At 40.9% G+C, this 26,349-nt stretch overlaps 1 protein-coding gene across 1 annotated transcript in view; it reads left to right on the forward strand.

The window, feature by feature from the left end:
• cdh13 (cadherin 13, H-cadherin (heart)) overlaps positions 1-26,349 on the forward strand; it is a 265,858-nt gene that overhangs the window by 139,465 nt on the left and 100,044 nt on the right. Inside the window, exon 7 of the mRNA XM_061775059.1 lies at positions 5,716-5,860. Within this exon, the coding sequence (XP_061631043.1) occupies positions 5,716-5,860 (145 nt within the window). The remainder of the gene's footprint in view (positions 1-5,715; positions 5,861-26,349) is intronic.

Genomic DNA, 26,349 nt, shown 5'->3' on the forward strand with positions numbered 1-26,349 from the left:
GCCGAAAACCAATCGTCAACGGGGCGGTGGTGATGGGGAGTGCTGGTCAATATTTTCCCTACCTGAAAAAGGATATTGTGGCCGGGCAAAGGGGTGCGTCACACACATAGGCGCACTTAGGGTAAAAAGTGGGAGTTCACGTGCTTCGTGTCTCAATGACAAAAAAACTGGGCCACAGACAAGAATAAGCTTTAATTAACTGGATTATACCCGTATTACAAGTACTGTATTATTGGGGACCCGTCATCCTCAATGGCAACTCCCATGGAGGCGCACATCCACGGAGCTATTCTGTAGAATGAATGAATGAATGAATGGGTTGTGTGTTCCTCCAGGCGATGTGGATCGCAGATTTTTTGTGCGTTTATTGAATGAAATCCTTTCCTGCTCACGGAGCTGAATTTGTTGTGTGATGATGCTTTCATAGAATTATATGTTTGGGAAACCTTTGTTGAATTTCGACTCGTTGGTCATATCTATATGGGTAAATTGGGGCCAGGAAAATGATTGCATCCAACTCAGCCTGATTCGGCCGAGTGTTGGTTGCAAAATGCCACGTCTCCAATCTCCCGCTAAAATGTCCCTGGGGCCACCAGTCCTTGGGACGACAGGAGCTGGGTGTGCACTCGGAGGACTTTTGTGACCTTCCTAGTGTGTTGTATTTGTAGTTTCACTGTTGTACCACAAGGTTTCGTGTGTATGCATGGTCAGAGCTGTGTGTAAATTTACTCATGTCCCCATGCGGAGGTCCAACTTGATAAATCCAGCACTCTGTGTGGGAAGTTTCGTACGCATACTTTGGGCACACTTCTGGAGTTGCTTCGTGAAGAAAAACTAAATCTCCCTTTTTGTGTCCAGGGCAGGGAATTGAGAATTAAAAGGAAAGAGAAACTCTCTCTCCTGTGCACTCTCTGAAAAGCAGAAGTAGGTTTCTACATGGTGGAACACCAGCTGCTGGTAAAGACTGAGCCACAGGAGTGTTTGGGAGGTGATGAGTAGTATTCATATAGCAGCTACCTCCGAGCGGTTTCACAGGGATCTTAAGAAAACAACCGGCAGACACATCCCCTTGAATTCACCTCCACAGCAATAGGAGGAAAGGGTGGCTACTTCAATGCCACAGTGGGAGATGAACACTGAGCGAAATGGAAAACGAGTAGATGACAGTGGGGTGCAATGGAAAGGCTTCCAGATGCATAATCCATAGTCCTTCACAGCGTCCATTCATGTCTGGCTTGAATTATGTAATTAAATTAAAATTTGAATTTATTTGAATTAATCAATCTACTCAGGCTGGTAATTGCTTAGACAATAACTATTGGCGTTTACGTACATTTATCAGTGCAAACGCTTCCAATAATTACTAGTTATGACACAATCTGGAGAAATAGACCTTCTTCTGGCACCTGGGTTGCATTTGGGAGTTGTTGGAAGTTGTCAGTACCCTGCTCAAGGCACAGTAATAGGGAGGCGAAAAAGGGACAGAATGAACATTAAAATACTATGCACCCAATACACTTATCTAGGTTTTGTGTGGATGTGTGCCACAGCCTTTTAGTTCCAAGGTGATAATGTGCAGTGGGGCAACTTATGGTAGAGAGGGTGTGTGAGGTCATGCATAACTGATTGGAAGAGGAAAGACTGAGAAGGTGGTGCAATGCTAATGAAAAATTTGACTTGCCCACTCTATAATTGCTTTGTTGACTTTTCAGCTAGCTGGGATAGGCTCCAATGCCCCGCGACCCTAACCAGGATAAGCGGTGTTGAAAATGGAAAGATGGATGGACTTTTCAGCTACAATCTAAAATAAAAAATGTAAGGCAATCATCTTCCCCAACAAAAAAAACAAAAAAACTTGAAGAACATGAAATATGAGAAGAGGGAATTCTAATTGATAAAACCATTTCATCCCTCCATTTTCCATCCCACTTACCCTCACTAGGGTCACGGGCGTCTGGAGCCTATCCCAGCTGGGTGAGAGGCGGGGTACACCCTGAACTGGTCGCCAGCTAGTCACAGGGCACACATAGACACACAACCATTGACACTCACATTCATACCAACAGGCAATTGAGAATCTTCCACTAACCTACCATGCATGTTTTTGGAGTGTGGGAGGAAACCGTAGTACCCGGAGAAAACCCACGCAGGCACGGGGAGAGCAGGTAAACTCCACACAGACGAGGCCGGATTTGAACCCGGGTCCTCAGAACTGTGAGGCACATGTGCTAACCAGATGTTCACTGTGCCGCCAAATATACGATATATTTCATATGCTTTAGCTGGCATACAGTATTCGATCATCTTTGTTTGGAACATGTAAGCAATTGAAAATATGCATATATATCATGTGCAGAAAATACTGGATGTCCACTAATGAGTTACTGAGTGGAAAGCGCATTTCAAAATTGCAAATGTGCCAGATTAGTTTCTGACAGGGCATGGGGTCCAAACTGTCTGTAAATTATGTGTCATCAAGTTTAGAGTTTAGTTTGCACTCAGGGCACAATTACCCGGCCTGACTCAATTGATCTACTTGTATACGTCTTATTTGGTGTATTACCTTTAAACCTATCAGTGATGTATTCCAGGCCTAAACCATTAAGTGATTTGTGGACTTGTAACAGCACTTTAAAATCTATCTGTAACTAAGTCGAAGCAGATTTAAGAGCAGAATAATGTGCTTCCTCCTCCTTGTCCTCGTTACAATGCGGAGTGTTTCATTGCTCTTTTTGCTGAGGTTACTGTAGTTAGAAGAAAGTTGCAGCAGTCAAGCCGACTGAGGATGAAATCATGAATAAGTTGTTTATAATAGTGATAACTTTGATATGGTAAAGAGATCAGTTATCAATTAGCATAGCAACAGTACTACTGTAGTGTGTAGTATGTAGTAATATATTATACACACAATTGTGTTAAAGCAGCAATTGTTTTGTCCACATTGTAGCCTTGACCAAGATACTCTGCCGTAATGAAGACATTTCCTATTTTCATAGACAGTGTATCTGCGGCTGAGACCAAAACTGGAGTGTCCTGATTTTCGTGCAAGCACAAGGCCCGCTGCGTGTGTTTGCTAATTTAGCAGACCAAGATGGGTGTTGAGGCGTGGCGGCGCTGTGTCCTTTGACATGCGCATGGCGGAATGACAATTTGGTAGCAGAAAGTCGATCCTGCTGAAAACATGTCTATGTCTAGTGCAGTTGGTAGACTGACGGTCTAACGCAATTTGAGTAAATTTGATTGGGGAACAGGCAGACAGATTCTGACGTTCACAGACGTGTGGTGGATGTCAAATGTAATCCATTCATACATATAGTATGTGAACAGCGGGCATCAAAACCTCTGAATAATTGTAGAAATCAATTCCTTGAATGCGTTATTAATATTATTATTAGCATTATTATACTTTTTATATCATCCCACTGGCCAGCACAGGGAGGCACACGAATTATCAGGGGTCGTGGGGGTGGTCTTCGAGGGCCCACTTCACAGCTTCGACTTGCCACATAAAATGAAAGGGAATGAGAGGAGGCGCTTTGATTGGACAAGATTGAAATCGGCTGTGATTGCGCCCTCATCAGCCAACACCAACAATTACCAACCCGCCTCTGTGCAGAGTAACGCCACGTGCCTCGTCAGATTTACGGCAGTCACAAAAATAGAGCCCTCGGAGTAATACAACTCTTCACATTCTGTGTGAAGTAATTCAGTGTTTCCCTGCACTTTTAGGGGAGCATTCTTCGGCAAACATGCACCGAGCGTATTACCGATCGTCAGCACACTTGCAATATGTAGAAGTGTGTCTCAAAGCTGTTTTGCATTTTTATGCATATGCTTCCTAAGTCTATCAATTATTTAAATCTCCCAACTGGATTGATCATGAAAGTCATAAAGTGTGGGTTCAAACTGTGAAATTATCTGTAGTTAAAAATGGATCCCACAATAAATGGTGAATACAGTTTTTCACACAGGCAATTAATTGTATCCCTTTGCAATACATTATATTTATTGTTGCGTGTCCTGCTACAAAGTTGTTATGGGTGCACACAAAACTCGGGCAACACTATGAACGGTACATGCAGTATTTTATGTTCGCATTTTCTGTGCAGTTGATATCTCAACATGGGCGAAAATGTCGATCTTAATTATCATCAATTTAAGATATTCTTGAAGGCTTGACAAAAATCTATTTCACCAGATGCTCTTCTAAGTGGATAAACAGCACTCCAGTAGTGCTCTCATCCACATTTGTGAAAATCAACTTGCTTTTGTTCTATCATTATAAAATAACAAAATGTAGACAGAAAAAAATCCACTTTAATCAGTGCCAAGTATCTGAACGAATGCTATTATAATCACCTTAATGAATAAAAAGATGTGCAGTGGCAAAACCCTGGTACTCTTTTTTGTTTGTTTGTTTGTTTGTTTGTTTGTTTTTCAAACAAGTGTGAGCAATTAAGCAATACACTACATACAGTAATCATAATATTAGTAATCATCATAGGTATATATAGGTATAGAGAGAGAGAGAGAGAGAGAGAGAGATGGAGAGAGAGAGAGCGAGAGATAGAGCACTTTTAATCAAAGTGCTGCACAGACAAGTAAAAACAAGTACAAGTACTAATGCAGATAATTGAAAGTATTGACATAATAAATACGATTTCATAAATAAAGCAAACTATAAACGGTTTCATGAATAAAAACCAAAACACAAAACAGACTTAAAAACAGAGCACCAGCTATAAATCCAACGTAACAAGGGTGTCTCGTTTTGCTTTCAACTTCTCACTCGAGCAGGCCTGCCCGATGTCAAGAGGAAGACCATTCCAGAGGGATGGTGCTCACAAGGAAAAGGCTCTTTCACCAAATGTCTTCTTTCTGACCTCGGAACAAACAGCTCCCCTCCGAGCACAGCAACCATGTGGGAACATGGATATCCACAACTTCGGTCGCATATATAGGTGCACTAGACTGTTTACATTTGTATAGCGTTTCAACAGCACAAAAGCAATCTGCTTTAACGTGAACAGGGGGCCAGTAAATAGAAGTCATTACAGGGGTAATATGGTCGTACCTCGATGACCAAGTTAAAACACAAGCTGACACATTCTGGACAAACTGAAGACCTCAAAAGCTTTTTGGGGGGCCAAACCTGATCAAAGCACATTGCAATAATCCAGCCTGCATGTCACCAAAGCAATCTCAGCATCTTTAACTCAAAGGATTGATCCGATCTTGGCAATTTGTCTGGGGTGGAAAAAGGCCTCATGTGTTACCTCTTTTAATGAAAGAGTACCCTATCTTTGCAATGAATAACACAGTCCTCAAGAGACACGGTGAAATGATCAAACTGATGATTACATTTTAACGTTCCAACGGCATCTGTTTTAGCTAGTTTTAGAAGCAAGAATTGTGTTGATAGCCGTGACCTCACTGCAGCCAAACACGCTATAGTTTTATCAGCAGCAGAATTATTCATTCCTGCAGTAACTGCCATATGTAGTAGCAACACGTAAGCATAGGAATGACAAACTATTCCAAAAGAGCACATGGTCTGACCTAATGGTGCCAGGTAAATACCTAATAAATATAACTAAATGCAGCCCTGTGAATCAGGCAATTGTTTAAAACATTGCTTGTTAGTTTTATCAGGAGAGTGGACACAGGAGACCTTCCATGATATTATATGTATTATTATTTTTCTTTTTTTCACAGCTGGAAGTGTCAACCACAGACCTAAATGGAAATCTTGTTGAGGGACCAGTGATACTCGTCATCACTGTCATCGATCAGAATGATAACCGGCCCCTATTCAAAGAGACGCGCTACACTGGAGAGGTGCTCGAAGGATCGCCGACAGGTAGGTGACACAGTCTTTTACATTCTTAGAACCCTCGTGAAATGATTTCCACCGGTGATGACTTCTTGATTTAGTAGCGAGTGTTAGTGAAATCTGTGTGGATGGTGTTGAAGTCCCATTCGTGCAGTTGAATAGTAAAACGCAGAGACAAACATGTCCCGCAAGAGACCTACACGTTATGCAAGACAGACATGTTGAAAGACTCAAGGGTCTCTTGGCCTACATCGCGCCTTAAAGGGGAAAACCATCAAAGTTTGTTTAGGAATCTTGGGGCGTACCACTGCATTGGTAGTAGATAGTAGATTGATTGAGTTGCTAAAAGCGTCTCTGGTCCCAGATGGAGACTGCAAGTTTGAAACTGTGGGAAATATTCTGAAAAATTCAACTTGCCTCAATATTGATGTAAGTTACCATGTTTAGTATGTAGGTTTAGGTTTTCGAAACCTACCAGTGTGTACATTACATGTAAAGTATGTACTGTAAGTGTGAAAAGAGAGGATATATCTGGTGTATTGGATTTTGTTGATGTTATAATCACACTATAATAGGCACACAATGAATACATTTATAAGTGAAATCCTTCAACGATTCACACCCTTGAATTCAAGGGCTCCATTTTCATAGACAGCGCCGTCTGTACCAAGCTGGGCATTCCGGAGCAGCGTGGCGCCTGCGGTTGTCCTAAAAGATGCACCTGGCGGAATGACAATTTGGGGGCAGAAAGTCCGTCTAAATTTACGCCTGCCCAGACCACGTCTAAATCCTGGCAACAAGGTAGACTGCTGGTCAAACACGATATTGGTAAATTTCCTTGGGAATATCCTCCGGTTACCCCTGACCTTCACGAGGGTGGATGAGGAAAAGAAAATGGATGGATATTCCTGTATTGGGTTGTCTGTGTCTATATGTGCCTTGCGACTGACTGGCGACCAGTTCAGGGTGTAGTCGGCCTTTCGCCCGAAGTCAGGTAGGATGGGCTCCGGCGCCCTGTGAACATGGACAGGATGAGCCGTGTTAAGAATGGGCGGATAATTGGATCAGGTTTTGCTATTTTTGTCTTTCTCTCTCTCTCTCCCTCTCTCTCTCTCTCTCTCTCTCTTTCTCTCAGTCCCTCTCTCTCACATCAATGGTTTAACTGACTGTAAAAATGAAGTCCTCTATGCCCTTCATTTTCCATCACCATGCAAACGACGCTTTTGTAAATATTCGCCTTTGGCCTCACACTGTATATAGTCCCCATCACTTAGATACCTTTGTCATTTTGTCAGCGTGGTGTCATTTATGGCTCTCTGAGGTGTTGTCACTCCTATCTCCTTCTTTCCATTTACATTTTGGGGTGACAACCATGCCCTCTTGTAACTGAGACTATAAATAAATGCAGTCTGAGTGTACCTTAGTCTATATCAGAAAGGTTTTACAGCAATCTTCATGCATACATCATGTCTTGACTTTGCAGCTATGCAGTAAAACACAAGTCAATTAAGGCATCTGTCTTGTATGTGAATGTCTGCCTGTGAAAATCTCATTATTTCTATATACAGTAAATGTGTAGTTGAGGTATACAAATTGCTAATGTTAGATTATCCCAGATCCGATCATTGTACAAACATATTTTGCTTCAATTTGGGCTATGAGGATTAGAACACATCAATAACCTAAAAAGGCTTTGTACCGAACTTATTCAAGGTTTTGGGATTTGATTGGTAATCATTGTTGGCAGTTACAGCCACCAACAATACATTGTTCAAATCTGTTCTTTTTAGTACCACTCATCTTTCAGCTGTCATGTGTGCACCGCATGCTGCTGATGACAAAATGAACCAAAATCAGTTGATTGACCCTGCAGGCCTTCGGTATTCACCTTGAACTCTGTTCTGCTGATTTACTGAAAATAAAGTGTACTGGCCAACTCTTCTTGTCTGATGTGATTCACAGAAAAACAAAAAAGTAATCGACACATCAGACTGTGCTGAAAAGTAGTACAATTCACCATGTTATTGTTCCAGCTAATATTTCCATAGAGGGGCTTATAGGTGGTATGGTGGCAGTTAGAGTGTGCCATCATGACATACAAACTAAGTGCAATACACTAAATATTTGAATCCATTCATTGATGCATCCATTCTCTATACATACCGCTTATCCTCTTCAGTGTCATAAGCAGTGTGTGTGCGTGTGTGTGTGTGTGTCTAGGTTTGTGTGTGTGAGAGAGACAGCGAGAGAGAGAGAGAGAGAGAGAAAGAGAGAGAGTGCGAGAGAGCGAGAGAGAGAGAGAAAGACAAAAATAGCAAAACCAGTTCCAATTAGTGTAAAGCAAAGATGTGGGTGCTTTTCTTTTTCATCGTCTGTCGTCACATTTCACACATCAAATCAATGATCTTATTATTCTGAAAATATGACTGGTCAATAGTTGCCTATTGTCTTGAGAGGTTTGCTTATAAAAGTTTTGTGAGAGAGAGAGAGAGAGAGAGAGAGAGAGAGAGAGAAAGAGAGCACTTTTAATCAAATCACAGAAGGTACCGAAGAAGATGTATGTTTAACAACAGCAAAAACATCTGCAACGTACAGCAACGTGTTTTCTCAGGTTATAAGTGGGCTGAAATATCCAAGTTTGGGCAGTGACAAAACTCTGCTGCCTGTTAAAGCTGTTGTTTTTTGTAGTCTGTAATGTAAACACGAGTTGTGCGCGGCTGTCACGACTCACTTTGATTGGCCCGCGAAGACCAATAGAAGACTTTGTGTGCGGACATGTGACTTTCTTGTGTTGTTTGATTGGTGAACTTGAGTCAAACAGCACTGTGGTAATCACAGTGGATTGGAGCAACGGCGCCGGACGCAGAAGTCGAAAACCAATGTCTAAAAATAGACTGCGCACGCAATTATTGATAAATGAAAGTAGCGAGCGGCATGAAGATTATTCTAAGGGAGTAAAAGTCCCGTTTCTTCTTAACATAAATACTCGAGTAAAAGTAAAAAGTATGCCTCATTAAAACTACTCTGACAAGTACAATTTATCCAAAATGTTACTGGAGTAAATGTAGCACGTTACTACCCACCTCTGACTATCAGTAACCATGAACAAATAAGTACACAAAGAAAATGAAACAAAACTCACTATTGTAAGCCCGATTTTTGAAATTGCCTTAGCTTTATTATTAGCATAGTTTTCTTGTAATTCCATTCATTCCAGGGTAGCACAGAAGAAGGTTTACAGTGTGAGCAATCAACAGGTAGAAGTGTGTGAGGCTCCACCCTTCACAGACATAAAGAAATGGACTCCTGTGACTGGCGCTGGAAAGTGATATTTTACAATCAAAACACAATGAAGCGAATCGAACTGCCCGATGAAAATTGAATAATAGATTCTAAAAATCGACATTAAAAAAAAGGTAATGTGAAAATGACATTTCTGATTTAGTCGCTTGACTTTACATGGCAATATTATGATCCCAGTGAATAGAAACAACCTCAACAGTGCTGCCTGGCAAAACGCCATCCAAGGATCTACTGTATGTACAGTATGTATAGATTAGTTTTATGAAAGGCAAGTCATTTTGTGTTTAATGTATGTGCAGCCGTTGAGTGAATATGTGCGAATTGAGTGCTCTTCCACGACGTGTTTGCATTTGTGCGGTGCCGCAGCCTGCTGCTGTGTGTGTGTATATAGTAATGGCAAGGCAGCAGCGGGAAGCTGGAGGAGAGAATGTCACAGTGCTCTGACATTTCTGTGCTTACCGATAAGAAAGGCAGCCAAATCGTTTCTCTCTCTTTATTCCTCCACTCTTAGTTTTCCTCGATATATTTATTTTTGTTGCCCCCATTGTCTTTTACATTCTGTTTACCTCACTCTCAGTTTTCGGACTTTTATTTTGAGCTATTGTCATAACTCTGGCAATATTCAACAGCCCTCTTGTTTACAGTCCTAATCCTGTCACCTGTCTTTCCAGAAATGGACTTGCCCATTTAAACGGTGCTATGACGTTCACATTTTTGGTCAGGTGGGTGGAACGTTTTGTACAAGGCAATGATGAATGAATACAAAGTGTCCGTAATGATAATGTAATTACAAGCCAAACATTAGAGAGGCAGCACACATTGTCAGTGGATTTTCACTGTGAAAATCATTTGATCAAAGTATTGCTTTCAAAATGTCCATTTTGTGTTCTCGTTGCGGCACCACGCAGAGCTTTGCCATCTCGGTCATATATAATACAGTATGGAATTGGACATGATGGAGTCTACATGAAAATAACAACTCAGGTTGCAGTCTCCATTTGTGTTCCGGACTAATTTGTGTTTATATTAGACGATTAAGGCCGGGGATCCTACTGCCAAGGCAGTGATTGATTTGACTGTGATGGATTTGGTCTTTGCTTCAAGCGCTCACAAACAAGCCGGCTTTAACAGATTATTATTTCCTGTCATTAAAACGATGCACAGTAGAGTCTGCTAGCTTTTGCCAGCTACATTGTCTAATTTTAGGAACTAAACCTGGACATTGAATGTCCGAGTATTGGGAAAACGTCATACTTCACAAATGCTGTGTGAAAATATGTATTGTGAAAATGAAGTAGTCGTTTGCCGACAGGACATCTGTTTCAGCAAGACTTGTGCCGGGTGTTGGATACAGTCAGTAATCATTTTATCAATGACTTTGTGTGACAATACAAAAGTTTTTGAAGGATGAACGCCCGTGACACGTTGACTGTATTTTCTATACTTTATCCATATCGGTGTTTTACGACATTGAACATATCATTATTACTGCTTTACCTATGTGTTTACATAGCAAGGATTTTCAGAATGTGTTCTTTAACGCCCTCCTTCAGTCTAAAAACGGAATGCGAAGCCAAGAAATTTCAAGTCAGACATATTTTGGGGGAAATATGAATCACTGTGGGGTTTCTATATTTCTTTGAACTTAGTTGAAGCTTAGGAAGGTTCCAGTTTCTTTTCATGTTTTTCCTCAAGCTGCTCTGCCTCCTCTGAAGTCCTCTGGTGCACCCCAGGCGAGGCGCAGCTTATACATTCAAACAATGCTGGTCTATACAGTAGCATTGTCTATGGCGTGGTGTGTGTGGGATTTCTTTATACGGCTGATGACAATGCCCCCAAAAAAGCATTGGTACTGCTACTCGAAGACCTTTGTAGAAAACTACTCGAATTTGAGGCAGGTTGAGAGTTTGTTAGTGTGGCAACAATACTCGAGCCTGAAAGAAATTGCTCGAGATGGAAAATGTTTCAACAGAAACAGTATACCAAAGCTGGCAGGCAATTTGTTGCATGATGGTTTCTGATTGTCACATTATGGTTTCTGCCTCTGTACTTCTCTTTTGACTCGCTCCCTCTGTTAGCCAGAGAGCAGTCTCCGCAACACTATACCAGGTGACCCTCCATCCCACTGGACCCATCAGCAGCTTGTCAGAGTGAGAAAGCCAGGCAATTTCATGTCCAAGCCCAATTATCTCTGGGGCATTTTTGTTACAATGAATTAGTATGTTTTTCTTTCCTTCATTTTTCTTCCACCAACTGGTTTTGGTCTAATTCAGTAACGGCCCACCTGGTCAGTTTATATTTCCATCTAATTACTCGGAGCTTCACATTTTGTCACAATGAGATGAAGTGTATTCAAAGGAAATTCATTCATTGGTATTCGCATGAGAAATTTCAAATTAAATATTGCAACGGTGAATGGTGAGGGAGTGAAAGTGCAGCGTTACAATGCATGTGCGCTCAACAACTGTTATGGGAGCGCAAGCTACAATTCAATAAGACCCTCTTGGAGTATTTACTCATTTGTATGCATCTGTTCTCTTTTCACCAGTAAAGCATCATTGATTTTCCCAACCCCTCTTAACCAAGCTATCTTCTCTTAAATTACCATAGGGAGGGATCTGCATTACAACTCTAAGAGGACAAATGTGTCCTAAATGGGCTTTATTTTCAAGAGACATTTGAAGTGAATGTATGCAAAGAAGAAAATGCTTTCTTTGAATACATGTCTGAGGTTTGGAGTATGTCATTTTGCTCCGCTCTGTGTGGCTGCTTCAATCATTCCACAGCTAAATAGACATCAACATTCACCTCTCCATCTCCTGTGAGTTTCTCACTCGTTCTCCTTGCTGTTTATGAATATTATGCATATAAGAATGTATTTTTAAAATCAGAGCTACAGAATAGCCCAAAGTCTGAATGGATTATACCAAATATAGTATAGTATGGATTGAAAATTCAAGGTGTAACAATGGCTGCCTGGTGGCTGTTCCACTGCTTGAGTGCTGCTAATCTTTTAAAAGGTTTCTATTCTCCTTTGCGCCTGCACAAAATCTCATATCAACTTGGCCTTGATTATCTGTCCCTTGCTTTGATTCAGCAGGGGCTTGCTCCTCTCACTGAGCCCACCTCTCAAAGCCCCAAAAGTTCCATCAGACAAACCAATCTCGCCACATCGTTTCATTTCCCCTCATTCACTTTGACTTGAAAAGGCAGCCATTATTGCTTTCATAACCTTGCAACAATCTACGAAAAAGAAAAAAAAAAATCACTTTAAAAAATACCATTGTTCGCTTGTAGTTGGTTAGTCTGTACATTGCAGTAGGCAGGCTGTTTAAGAACATATGCCAGCTGTAGTTTAATATGTTCTCACAAAGATTAAGAAGGACATTTTGTGAAATGTTATACACACTATTCATAATGACACAATTCTATAGTGTAAAGAATATCACAGCTTGCATGCACAAACCCCCACTCTGGATCCCTCCTAAACAGCAGAGAATAGCCATAACACATTTCCCAAAAATATTGGACATGTCATAAAGTGCCCATGCCCAAAAGTATTAATACATTGGCCAATAAAAGGGACATTTTATTTGATTGACGGGAATGGCTGAATGACTGAAATGACTCAAGAAAGTGAAAAAGATATGTTGGAGATATTAATGAACAATATTCACTTTAAAAAAAAAATAGACATATCCTTGACAATTCCTAGGAAGCACAGTCGTCAAAAGAATCTTGAGCCCAAGCTAGAACATTCTCATCAATTATAGATTACATTGAATTTAAAATCGCCATTCACCAAATGAAAATGTGCTAACACTTTTTCTGTAACACCAAGCTGTGAAATCTTCAGCCCCCCATCCCCAACCCTTGACGATAAGAACCGATGAGTGCGCACCCTTTTACACACAAATGCAATAGCATGAACAAGATGTGAAATAATGTATGATCCAAAATAGGTGCAATTTCTGAATGTAAACAATTGCATTAGCACCATATTATGATATGGCCTTTCTCCCAAATGTGAATAACTGTAGGTTCTTTAAGTGTGTCGTTTTGATAATCGTGTGCTTTTGACCTCAACACTGCAAATTGTGAGAAGCCTACCAGTTTCATTGTTCCTGTAACAGTGACAATAAAGTTCTACTCTACACTTTTTCAGGGTGTGACTAGATAAATACCATTAGACACAAAACTATTTCATGTTTGGGGATTGCACAATGTTTTCTAAACATTTAAAAAAAAAACTGTTTTCAAGTAGGCGGCAAGGTGGATCACTGGTTAGAACATCTGCCTCACAGTTCTGAGGACCCGGGTTCTAATCCGGCCTCACCTGTTTGGAGTTTGCATGTTCTCCCTGTGCCTACGTGGGTTTTCTCTGGGTACTCTGGTTTACTCGAAACATCCCAGAAACATGCACGGTGGGTTAATTCCAGACTCTAAATTGCCCGTAGGTGTGAATGGTTCTTTGTTTATATGTGCCCTGTGATTGGCTGTCGACCAGTTCAGGTTGTACCCCGCCTTTTGCCCAGGCTCAGCTGAGACAGGCTCCAGCACGCCCGTGACCCTCGTGAGGATAAGGGGTTCAGAAAATACATGGACGTTTTCAAGTAATAATATTTGTAATTAATTATATCAGGCAGAATTTCTTTTTTTATGAGCTTTTACCAACAAACTTCGAGGACAATTTATACAGTAAACCTCATTTTTTTATTTTTGCAAAAAACATAAAATGCCTGGAGGATCAGTGCATTTATTCTTTGCTCACCAGAAGACAGACAACCAATGTAATCAATTTACGTCAACTTTGATACTTTTATGGAAATGTCAAGGTGCTTCAAGTTTTTCCTGTTTTTATAATCACTTGAAATAACCTTTGCGCGCTTACAGAATGTTGAGACATTTTAAATAAGTTTTAGAATTGCCTCAGAAACGTGCCTACCAAGAACCGTGGTTTCTTCCAGGACCCTCCATTCAGCCATTAAGTCACTGATTTGTGCAAGAGGTGCTGACGGAAATAAGATCGAAAGAGACACTCTCCTTCATCTAGCCTGTCTGTCACTCTCCTTCCTCACCGTCTACCATTTAATTCCAAATTATTTCAGCATCCTGCTGCGTTCGAGTGAAGTAGCACTGTAGAGTAGTCTCTCAGTATTCTTTCCATTCTCTGTCATAGTCTTCCACAGTTTTCCCGTCTTTTTTTTTGTTTTCCACTAGTCGTCAAGCAGCATTCCCGGGGTTCTGCACCGAGAATGCATTAGCAGCTAAGAGCTAAAACATCCATGATTGAGTATTGATTTTGAAGTTTCACAGATGGGAACAAAGCACCAGCCTTCTTTCTCGTATGTCATGCTCTGCTCATGGAGAGAGGATAAGAGGTTTTTTTTGGGGTTTTTTTTTAGCTTGACATTACTGTGATGACTAAGACACTAACCTATTTAATTAACAGTATCCATATAAGAAATCCAACTCAATCCCACATGAGCAAGCCTTTGGTAACACAGGCAACGAAAAACTTGAATTTTGAACATCAGTGGTAGGCCATACCGTATGTCAGAACAAGATGGAGTATGTGATTGTGACATGAGAGAACCCAATCCATCCATGAATCCATCCATCCATCTTCTTCCACGGTCAGGTCACAGGGGAAGCAGCTTAAGCAGGGAAGCCACTTCGTCCAACTCTTCCGGGGTGATTCCGAGGCGTTGTGGGGAGACCCAGAGTCTCCCCAGCGTGTCCTGGGTCATCACCGGGGCCTCCTTCCAGTGGGATGTGCCTGGAACATCTCACCAGAGAGACATCTAAGAGGCATCCTAACCAGATTCCCGAGCCACCTCATATGGCTCCTTTCGATGCGAAGGAGCAGCGGCTCGACTTTGAGACCCTCCTGGATGACCAAGCTTCTCACCCTAACTCTAAGGGAGAGACAGGACACCCTGCGGAGGAAATTCATTTCCGACTGAGTACCATGGTCACAGATTCGGAGGTGCTGATTCTGTTCTCAACTGCTTCACACTCGGGTGTGAACCACTCCAGTGAGATTTGATGATTGCAGCTTGATGAAGCCATCACAGCCACATCATCTGTAAAAAGTAAAAACAAAATATGAAGGCCACCAATCCGGGCCCTCTCAATACTGTCCATAAAGGTAATGAACAGAATCAGTGACAAAGGGCAGCCTTGGTGGAGTCCAACCCTCAATGGAATTGATTCTAATTTACTGCTGGCAATGCATAACAAACTCTGACACCAGTTGTACAGGGATGGAACAGCCCTTATGATCACCCTCCACACGACTCCATGAGGGACACGGTCGAACACGAGTCCCCAAAACACATGTAGACTGGGGAAAACTCCCATGCACCCTCCAGGACCCTATTGAGGGTGTAGAGCTGGTCCACTGCTCCTTCTGAATCTGAGATTCAACTTACCGACAGACCCTCCTCTCCAGAACCCCTGAATAGGCCTTACCAGGGAGGCTGAGGAATGTGATCCCCTACACTCTAAAAACGGCTGGGTCAACACAAAATGGGTTATTTGGGTAACCCAATGCGTTCCGACATACCCAACGAGTTGTTATTTTAGACCAGCAGGTCTGGTTTGGAGGTTGGACCCTGCGTGTTGGGTTGAACGCAACCTTGCCAATGGGTCAAACGGGCATCCGTGACCCAATGGTTAATATCATCGCCTACCACCGTGGGGCATCTTGGACCATCCGCTAACATCTCCCAGACTCATGGCTATGGTGTCCTTTGAGCAAGACACTGATAACCTGAACTGCTGCCCCCTGCTCCAGCGTGTTCCACTAACAAGTGTGGGCGAATCTCATCCTCCCACAGGGCCTGCAACCGACAAGCTTTTTAACCACTTCAGTGACCTCAACCCCAGAGATAGGAGAGCCCGCCTCAGAGTTCCTAGACTCTGCTTCCTCATGGGGGTGCCATTATTATGATTATTATTATTTTTTTGTCTGCTGAGCTGTTGCATTACTTCAGTATATAGTACCTAATGGAACCCCAGAGAACACATTGGATTCCTAGTCGTCCATTGCTAGAGAGATTTTTTTTTCTCTCGTGTGTGTGAAAAACACGGGCCACATTTCTTTCAATTCTTTGTTGTGATGAGTGAAAAAAAACATTTATCGCTCCAATATATGTTGTGACTGCGCATGATTGAATGACTTGACTGATGATTTGCGAAACCCAAGCGATGACTTGATTCCACTTGACTTGCTGTGAAAAATATTACATTTACCAAATTTGGACATATGAGCTTCCCACCCAACAGTAATGGTATGACTAGTATTTGCATTTAACATTGGTGTTACGATATCTGTGTGAATGTTATTTTTCTTCCATTCCATCTTTTTTTTTCTGTCAGTATTAATAACAGTTTCAGAAACCTCTCTGTTATCGTGACCATCAGAGATTTGTGTGCAGTCACACATAATGACCTCTGTTTCTCAGTTCTACTCATGGATTACAGTCTAAAATGTAACCAATCCTATCTGTTACGGCCAATCTCTTCGGGCTGTGAGACTGTGCAGCATCCGTCCGCCGTCACTGTCGGCCAGATACTCTTCAGCCTGCCTGTCCATTCGTGTAAGCCTGCCATATTTCTAGCATTAAACTTGAGCCAGACACCCATTCTAGCTTTTAGTGAAAAACCTCTACAGCAGTGTGTTATTGTTTACTTGGCTTATATGTGGACTTTCCTTCAGTCTGGTACATCCCTTTGCCAAGAATATCTCCTTTTTAGCTTTGGTTATCTGACAGAAACAAACCTTGTTCTCTAACAAAGTCAAGTTTTATGGATGCTGGCCTGTCTGTTCTAATACCATCCCAGTCTAAGAAAATCTAACGTTATACTGAGTAGTTTTCTACCTCACCCTGCTGAACCCTGGATCAACATTAGGTGCAGCTCCACTGTCGAATGAGATCATACAGCGCAATTGAGTCATTTTTCAACATTTCATTGTGACGTAGACTATCGGCATCTTTCAGAGTACCATAGTTTTGTATATACAGCTCTGGGGGGAAAAAAAAAAAAAGTAAAAACAAATTTACAATAATAAAAAAAAAAAAAAAAAAAACCTGGGCTTTGTTTACCCATTTTTCATTTTCTGCAAAAAAAAAATAGCATTTCTAAATGACAATATTTGGAATTTGGGAGTTATGATGTCAGTAGTTTGTAGTTGTAGTTTTTACTCAAACATATGGACAGAAATATTTTTTTTTTAAATTCCAGAGCTGTACAGTATAATGATTCTCATGTAATGCAATAATACACCGAACAAAAATATAAACACTTTTGTTTTTGCTCCCATTTTTCGTGATGTGGACAACTTTTTCTACATACATAAAAAGGCCATTTCCCTCCAATATTGTTCACGAATCTGTCTCAATCTGTTAGTGAGCATTTCTCCTCTGTCGAAATAAGGCATCCCACCTCACAGGTGTGGCATATCAAGATGCTGATTCGACAGCATGATTATTGCACAGCTGTGCCATAGGCGGGCCACAATAAAAGTCCACTCTGAAATGTGCAGTTTTACCACAGATGTCGCAAGTTCTGAGGGAGCGCGCAATTGCCATGCTGACTGCAGGAATGTCCGCCAGAGCTGTTGCCCGTGAATTCAATGTTCATTTCTCTACGTACACATACGTGTGGTGCATCCCCTCACAATCATTTTTTTTTAAGTAAAATGTATTCAGTTGTTCTTATGAGTTCTGGACACAAATCAAATACTTAGTTCTTCTGTGATATGCCAGGACAGTAAATCAATCAATAAAAGCACCAAACAGATTACTCGATTTGTTCATAATGATCAGCTATCAGATTTCCATAGCAGTTACAATCCAATACAGTTTGTATTGCATAGTAGGCTATAGCCAACCCTTAGGCCTTTTGTTACTAGCCTATTTATTATTTTTCTTTCTTGGCTCGCCGTCAGAATGCTATAGTTCACAATCTTGTATAGAGGCAACCTCAGTGCGTGCTGAGGATGGTCATCATCATAAGTCCTTCCAAGTCAAGGACAAACACATGGCAGGACAGCATTAAGCAATCTGTTACTTTTTGCCTATAACTTCATGTGCAGGAACTTAACGGAATGAAGATGACACATTCAAGGACACCACACACACAAGAAAACTGAAAATCCGCTCGACACAAGTACGTATATAGTCCTGAATCACAGCATCTTTTTTGCACAGTCTACAGTCTGTGCAGTGATGCCGGTAACGCGTTACGGCAAAATTGCCACCATTTTGAGTAACAAGTAGTGATGTTACGGGTTGTGCCGAGTCTCCGAGGCGTGTGTCGCGTAATGAAGGGGGCGTTTCCGCGAGGCGCATATCAGGGCTTGCTTCATTCGGGGGAAGGGGCCGGAAATGATAACCTCCGAAGCTTCGCTGACCGCTTCAGGAAGTGGTTCAGAATTTGGCGCGATGTGGGACACTTTGACACAGCAATATTGAGCCCGTCAAGCAGCTCAAGGGGGCCGGAAATGTGCTTTTATGCCATTCTCCAAAGTTGACAAACACATTACACAAGCTGCCATACTGGTACATCTCAGTACATTACACGAGTGTCAAAAGCTTAATTGAGTTAAGTTGTTCAATTCAAAAGTGAAACTCGTATTCTAGAGATGCACCACACACGCGGAAATATTTCATGATTTTTTTATTCATGTATAATTGCGATGATTATTGCTTGCAGCAAATTCACCATCTCTAGAAACTACAACTTAACGTGACAAACTATTATGAAACAATGGAATTTATTTTTCATGTAGAATTTAGGCCGGAATTTGCCTCTAAAAAGTATTTTCCCAAGCGTTTAATGACTCTATGAGTACTGAAATCAATTGCGTTTTCTACCGTATTCTATTTTTTGGGATGTGCCTGTATATGATTACTACCATTTTGGAAAGAATACTTTATTATTTCATGTCCACACAATGATTATTTTGTTGTCATTCAGTCATTTCCAAGTGCCACAACAACCACCATATTGCAATGCGTCACACATTATTTGGCCTAAGATAAGTTCCACGAATGATTAAAAACAGACAAAACAAAACAAATAATCAATTGATTGTTACTTTTCCCCATCATTGATAAAGGAAATGTCAAAATACCTATCCTTCTCAAACGACAGTATATTTAAGATGTTATTTTGAAAACAACATTCAGTATTGTGGCCCTTGTACAGTATATGCCACAAACCAAAGATGTGAACATTGCAGACAATTCTAACTCAATACACAGGAACACTGTGGTAGTATAGTTTGAACCCATGTTCCGTGGGCTTCTCCTCGTCTCGAGCCTCCGTACAGTTAGCAAGCTGTCTTGCACTGATTGCCTTCTTTTTCAGGGTGAGAGCCAGTGAATGCCTACTAATAGGTTCTCAGTTTTATTAACTGAGCCGCTCGTACAGAATTAGAACGATTTTCTGTAGGTAATTAATTGAAGTGTCCCTTTAAAGGGAAAGTATCTTTTGTCTTGATTTCCAGAGCAGAGTCATTAATTAGAGCTTCGGTGGTGGGAGAGCACGGGAGATTGAGAGCATTCCCTTCAGTGTTACTGGGACCATTTTGACAATTACAAAGAAAATTACCATGATTAAAGAGGCTTGTAAAGCCGTCAATGGATGACTTCATGGCACATTATTTTGACTTGTAGCTAGTCAAACAAGTATATATCTATATCTGCCTCACAGTTCTGAGGACCGGGGTTCAAATCCCGGCCCCGCCTGCGTGGAGTTTGCATTTGCTCCCCGTGCCTGCGTGGGTTTTCTCTGGGTGCTCCGGTTTCCTCCCACATCCCAAAAACATGCGTGGTAGCTTGATTGAATACTCTAAATTGCCCGTAGGTGTGAACGTGAGTGCGAATGGTTGTTTGTTTCTGTGCCCTGTGATTGGCTGGCCACCAGTTATGGTGTACAGTATATGCCATATACTGTGTATGGCACATACAGTATATGCCTCTCGCCCAAAGAAAACTGGGATAGGCTCCAGCACGCCCGCGACCCTTGTGAGGATGAGCCGTACAGAAAATGGATGGATGGATGGATGAATTTCCATGTAAGAAAAAATACCTAAACAAATGTATAGAGATTAAGTAAATAATGAATCAGTTGGCTGGAGTAATGCAGATATTACAGAATGTAATACTGTGAGATCTACTCACGCGTAGTTTATTTTCTATATCTGCTTATGATTAATTTTACGCTTGTCTTGACATTTAGCGTGCCAAAATGAATGACACACGAACAACACATTCCTCTGCCTAAAGAGAATTTATCATCTCCATTTATTCAGCAGTTTACTTGTCTGCCCACACAGCCATCCTGATCTGTCCCCCCAAAATGACACACTTTTAAACAAATGTGTTTGAAAACGTAATGCATCACAAATAATAAAAAAAATGACATTCCATAGCAGCTCACAAAAACTCAATTCTGCAAATTGTCATGAAAAACATGGCAAAAATGTATGAATGCGAAATTTTAACCGCTAAATCATTTGCAGTCATTCCCCCCATACCCCTCCACAAACACACACATAGTTATTTCATTATAGTACTTATTTTTGAGGAATGTAACAATGGACTGCTCAAGTTGCAATTAACAGTTCCTGGAGAATGTTGGTATGTTTAACCACTGCATGCCGTTCCACATATACTGTATTTATCATCATCCGATAGCCACAGTATATGACAATACACAGTCATTAAAGGTTCTCCTTTTAGGTCAAGAGAACCCCCAATATACTGTGGGTTGGCGTGTCCTGACTGATGAGGCTTCCATTCACTCCACCAGATAACAAATTGCAGGGAAATTGCAGACGAGACCAGATGAGCTGAGTTCAGAGGGAAGGAAAGAAACGGCTCAACAGTATCAGTACCCAGGAATTTCCAAACGCTGTGGAAATGAATGAGCAGGATGACTCATCATTCAAAGGCTAATCCTTCATACTGTATGAATTTCCTTGTATATGTTTGAATAAAAATCACTATTGCAAATATAAGGCAACATGGTGAACTAATGGTCAGCTTGTCTCCCTCACAGTTCTGAGTTTCAGGGTTCAAAACTCTTGTGTGGAGTTAACATTTTCCCCTTGTGCTTGTATGGGTTTTCCCCCAGTATGCTGGGTTCCCGCACGTGCACGTTAGGTTGACCGAAAGCTCCAAATTGAGGTGGGAATAATTGTGCAAATGTGCCCTGCGACGGGCTGTTGACCAATTCAGGCTGGATCAAACCTCAGTCAGCTTTGATGAGCTTGAGCTCACTCAGGATCCTCATGAAAACCAGCGGATAAAAATTGAAAATTGAAAATATATGAAGTTGGGACGTTGTGTTAAACTTGAATAAAAACAGAATACGACGATTTGCAAATCATGTTCAACCTATATTTAATTGAATACACTACAAAGACAAGATATTTAATGTTCAAACTGATGAACTTGATTGTTTTTAGCAAATAATCATTAACTTAGAATTTTATGGCTGCAACACGTTCCAAAAGAGCTGGGACAGGGTCATGTTTACCACTGTGTTACATCACCTTTCCTTTGAACAACATTCAATAAACGTTTGGGAACTGAGGACACTAATCGTTGAAGCTTTGTTGGTGGAATTCTTTCCCATTCTTGCTTGATGTACAGCTTCAGCTGTTCAACAGTCCGGGGTCTCCGTTCTCGTATTTTACGCTTCATAATGCGTCACACATTTTCAATGGGACACAGGTCTGGACTGCAGGCAGGCCAGTCTAGTCCTCTTTTACTACGAAGCAACGCTGTTGTAACACGTGCAGAATGTGGTTTGGCATTGGCTTGCTGAAATAAGCAGGGGCGTCCATGAAAAAGACATTGCTTGGATGGCAGCATATGTTTCTCCAAAACCTATATATACATTTCAGCATTAATGTGTAAGTTACCCATGCCATTGGCACTAACACAGCCCCATACCATCACAGATGCTGGCTTTTGAACTTTGCGTCCATAACAGTCCGTATGGTTCTTTTCCTCTTTGGCCCGGAGGACACGACGTCCACAATTTCCCAAAACAATTTGAAATGTGGACTCGTCAGACCACAGAACACATTTCCACTTTTCATCAGTCCATCTTTGATGAGCTCGGGCCCAGAGAAGCCCGCGGCGTTTCTGGGTGTTGTTGATAAATGGCTTTTGCTTTGCATAGTAGAGTTTCAAGTTGCACTTACGGATGTAGCGCCGAATTGTATTTACTGACATTGGTTTTCTGAAGTGTTCCTGAGCCCATGTGGTGATATCCTTTACACATTGATGTCGGTTTTTGAAGCAGTGCCGCCTGAGGGATCGAAGGTCACGGGCATTCAATGTTGATTTTCGGCCTCGCCGCTTCCATGCAGTGATTTCTCCAGATTCTCTGAACCTTTTGATGATATTATAGACCGTAGATGATGACATCCCTAAATTCCTTGCAATTGTACGTTGAGGACCATTGTCCTGAAACTGTTCAACTATTTTCTCACACACTTGTTCACAAAGAGGTGAACCTCGCCCCATCTTTGCTTGTGAATGACTGAGCAATTCAGGGAAACTCCTTTTCTACCCAATCATGGCACCCACCTGTTCCCAATTAGCCTGTTCACCGGTGGGATGTTCCAAACAGGTGTTTGACGCGCATTCCTCAACTTTCTCAGTCTTTTTTTCCACCTGTCCCAGCTTTTTTGGAACGTGTTGCAGCCATAAAATTCTAAGTTAGTGATTATTTGCTAAAATCAATCAAGTTGATCAGTTTGAACATTAAATATTTTGTCTTTGTAGTGTATTCAATTAAATATAGGTTGAACATGATTTGCAAATCGTTGTATTTTGGTTTTATTTATGTTTAGCACAACGTCACAACTTCATTGGAATTGGGGTTGTACAATCCAGAGGGTTTGACAGGGTACCTCGAAAGAACAAATGTCTTACTTTCATTATGTCTGTCACTGCTTCATTTGTGTAATCCAACTCTCCGTCTACAAATGAGTCTGTCTTTCTTTGTTGAGTTGAGATGGTAAACTTATCTCAGAAATGTAACAATATTTATGCTCGGAAATAGAAAACAAAACAAATAAATACATGGAAGGTAGGATTGACTCATGGGCTATCCTACTGTAAACTGTACTGTTAGTCTACTGTACTACAACTGTGTAACAACTATATAAATTCAGTCAGCATCGAATGTGGTCCTATTGTTAAAGTAACTATGAACTGAGTTAAATATGTACATAGTGATTTTTTTTAGTAGAAAACGTCCATCCATCCATTTTCTTTTACCGCTTATCTTCACAAGGGTCGCAGGCTGCTAGAGCCTATCCCAGCTATCTTCGGGCGGGAGGCGGGGTACACCCTGAACCGGTCTCCAGCCAATCGCAGGGTACATAGAAACAAACAACCATTCGCGCTCACATTCACACCTTCGGGCAATTTAGAGTTTTCAATCAACCTACCACGCATGTTTTTGGGATGCGGGAGGAAACCGGAGTGCCCGGAGAAAACCCACCCAGGCACGGAAAGAACATGCGAACGCCACACAGTGGGGGCCGGGATTTGAACCACGGTCCCCAGAACTGTGAGGCAGATGTGCTAACCAGTCGTACACCGTGCCGGCATGTAGAGAACATTGTAAATAAAATTTAAAAACGATGTCCAATTTAATCAGAGGCCATTAAAATTCCCTGTTGAAGTGTATCATCTTGCTGAAACAAGAAAAAGAATCACTCACCAATCCACTTTTGTTTGTTTTGTTTTTACGTTTTGTAATTGAGACACCTAATAATTTTGAGGAAACCGATGACTTCTAGCATAATCTAGAGCATGTTAATCATTTATAAATGCCTGTATTGAGAAAGGTTTGAATCATCATGGTCATATAATAAAAAATGAAAATACCAAATGTGTTTTAACTCATTCACTGCCAGCCTTCCCAGTTAACATGGATATTTGACTTGTAAAGCCGTCAATGGCAGTGATTAAAAATCACTCCTTCTTATTCCACAATTTTGCCAATTCCTTATCTCATTTCAAACCAGAAGATACCCATTTAACAAATCTGTTTAAATTTAAATTTGGCGAAGGTGTGTCTCATAATACAATATTTCAGTTTACTACAAGAGACTTTTTGTTAATAGTGCTTTTTTTCTGTGTTCTCTCTCTTATTTGTGTTTTTAATATTAGCATCCATCTATAATAGTCTATCATTCATACCCACAGAACCACAGACACGAGGGGAGCATGCTAGTGAGGAGGCCCATGGGTGGGTCTATTAAGTTTAATGCGTCAGGGAGTTATCGTCCCCACCGGCCAATTATTGTCGCAAATTAACCTAACCTAGACGTTGTTTTTTTGTCTCTGGGAGGATGCTGAATCATCTCAGAGCTCTGTCACAAGTCAAGGGGCACAAACAATGCACACTCATGCACCACCCACATTGGCATCCTTCCATTGTCTATCCAATTCATCCTGGATCGCAGGGAGATGGAGCGTCTCCGATATAACATTGGGCTGACAAGTGGGGTACAAACAAAGTGACAAAGACGAACGAGAACGGAATTTGACTTGTAGGTAAGATTGCCATTGGAAGGGGTCTATTAAGGCTGTTAACGAATGAGCCTCACCTATGAGCATGATTTTGTTAACTTATCCCTTCTGCCATAGTGCAAGCATGGCGCTGGTTCATGTTACTTTTTGTAGACCTTGAATTGGTCTTTAGAGCTCTATGGTCAATTTGGCAGTAGAATCATGCTGGGTACAATCAGACATGGCCCGCTGTCTAATTTAGCAAACCTCAAGATTAAACTTCCTGCCTGGATTGATCTGTCTCTTTTTTTTGTTTGTTTTTTAATTATATTAATGGGTCTGCCAGAACAATAAAAATCAAGACACGTCTGAGCATGTCTTAAAATGTCACAGATTAGATGAATTAGATTTTCTTTATTGACGATGTGACTGTTAATGTTGTCCCTCATTCAATATGCCCTTCTTTGTTATGGAGTTTATTAATCACAGTTCAAATGCCCTGCGAATTTAACAGTAAATCTGTTCTCAAAAAAAAAAAATAGCAAGTGAAAATAAAGTTGGTTATGTCCTGATTTAGTAGGATTGGTAAAAAGATGCTCTGTCATTATATTATTTATTAGAGATAAACAACCTCAACAGACACTCTTTGAGATTCCTTTTCTGTACATACCTGAAGAAAATTCCGTTCTCATGATTACTGACTCCCACCTGCACTCCCTTTCCCCATTCACCATTGTTTATTTGGATTTTTTTGCCAAATTACTAGATGTAATTTTTTTTTTTTCAATTAGCAAGCTATGATACCATTTCATTACCAATCCTAGATTGTAGGCTTTACACCATCCGGATTTTTGGGGCCGATCACCGATCAGCGAGTTTAAAAAAACGATAACCGATCATCGATCCAATCACAAGATGGAGCAACGTGTCTATTTAAAAGACTTGTTAATTTACCGTATATACTTGTGTACTGTATACTGAGCATCTTAAAGTATTCATTCTCTAGTCCAGTGATTCCCGATCAGTGTGCTGTGGCACATTAGTCTGCCATGAACAATGTTCAGGGGTGCCGTAGGAAAATTATCAAATTTTAATTAACTGCTCAAACAATGATTAATTTACAAGAAATAATGTATCTTTGTTCCTCTATGTATGCCAGTGAGGCAAAGTGACAGACAGAACAAATAAATGCTCTTCTATTCGATGGCAGGAAGTACATACAGTATTTACTGTAACTACTTTTTGTGGAATTTCTTTTGTTGGTGTGCTGAGAGATTTTTCAATTGTAAAATATGTGCCTTTGCTCAATAAAGGTTGGAAATCATTGGTCTAGTCGGGTCATGTATTCAAAATCAGTCAGGTCAAACCAACATCGCGTGAGGATAAGCGGCTCAGAAAATGGATGGATGGATGTCACGTTACATTTAAACAATTAAGATCCTACAATATTATATTGGTTTAACTTAAAACCAAATAGATAAGAAGGCACATAAGTGTCTGCAAAATTTATATTACGAATAAAATATTAAACATTCTATGAATAAATTATTCACCATGACAAATTAGTTTTTAATTCATTGGCTTTAAAAGTGATCCATTTTTTTCACCAAGTTTGAAAATGTGAAATTACAGGGGAAGATCTCCACACTTTTGAAAATA

Source organism: Phyllopteryx taeniolatus, chromosome 5 (genome assembly GCF_024500385.1).
Source record: "Phyllopteryx taeniolatus isolate TA_2022b chromosome 5, UOR_Ptae_1.2, whole genome shotgun sequence".
Lineage (NCBI taxonomy): Eukaryota > Metazoa > Chordata > Actinopteri > Syngnathiformes > Syngnathidae > Phyllopteryx > Phyllopteryx taeniolatus.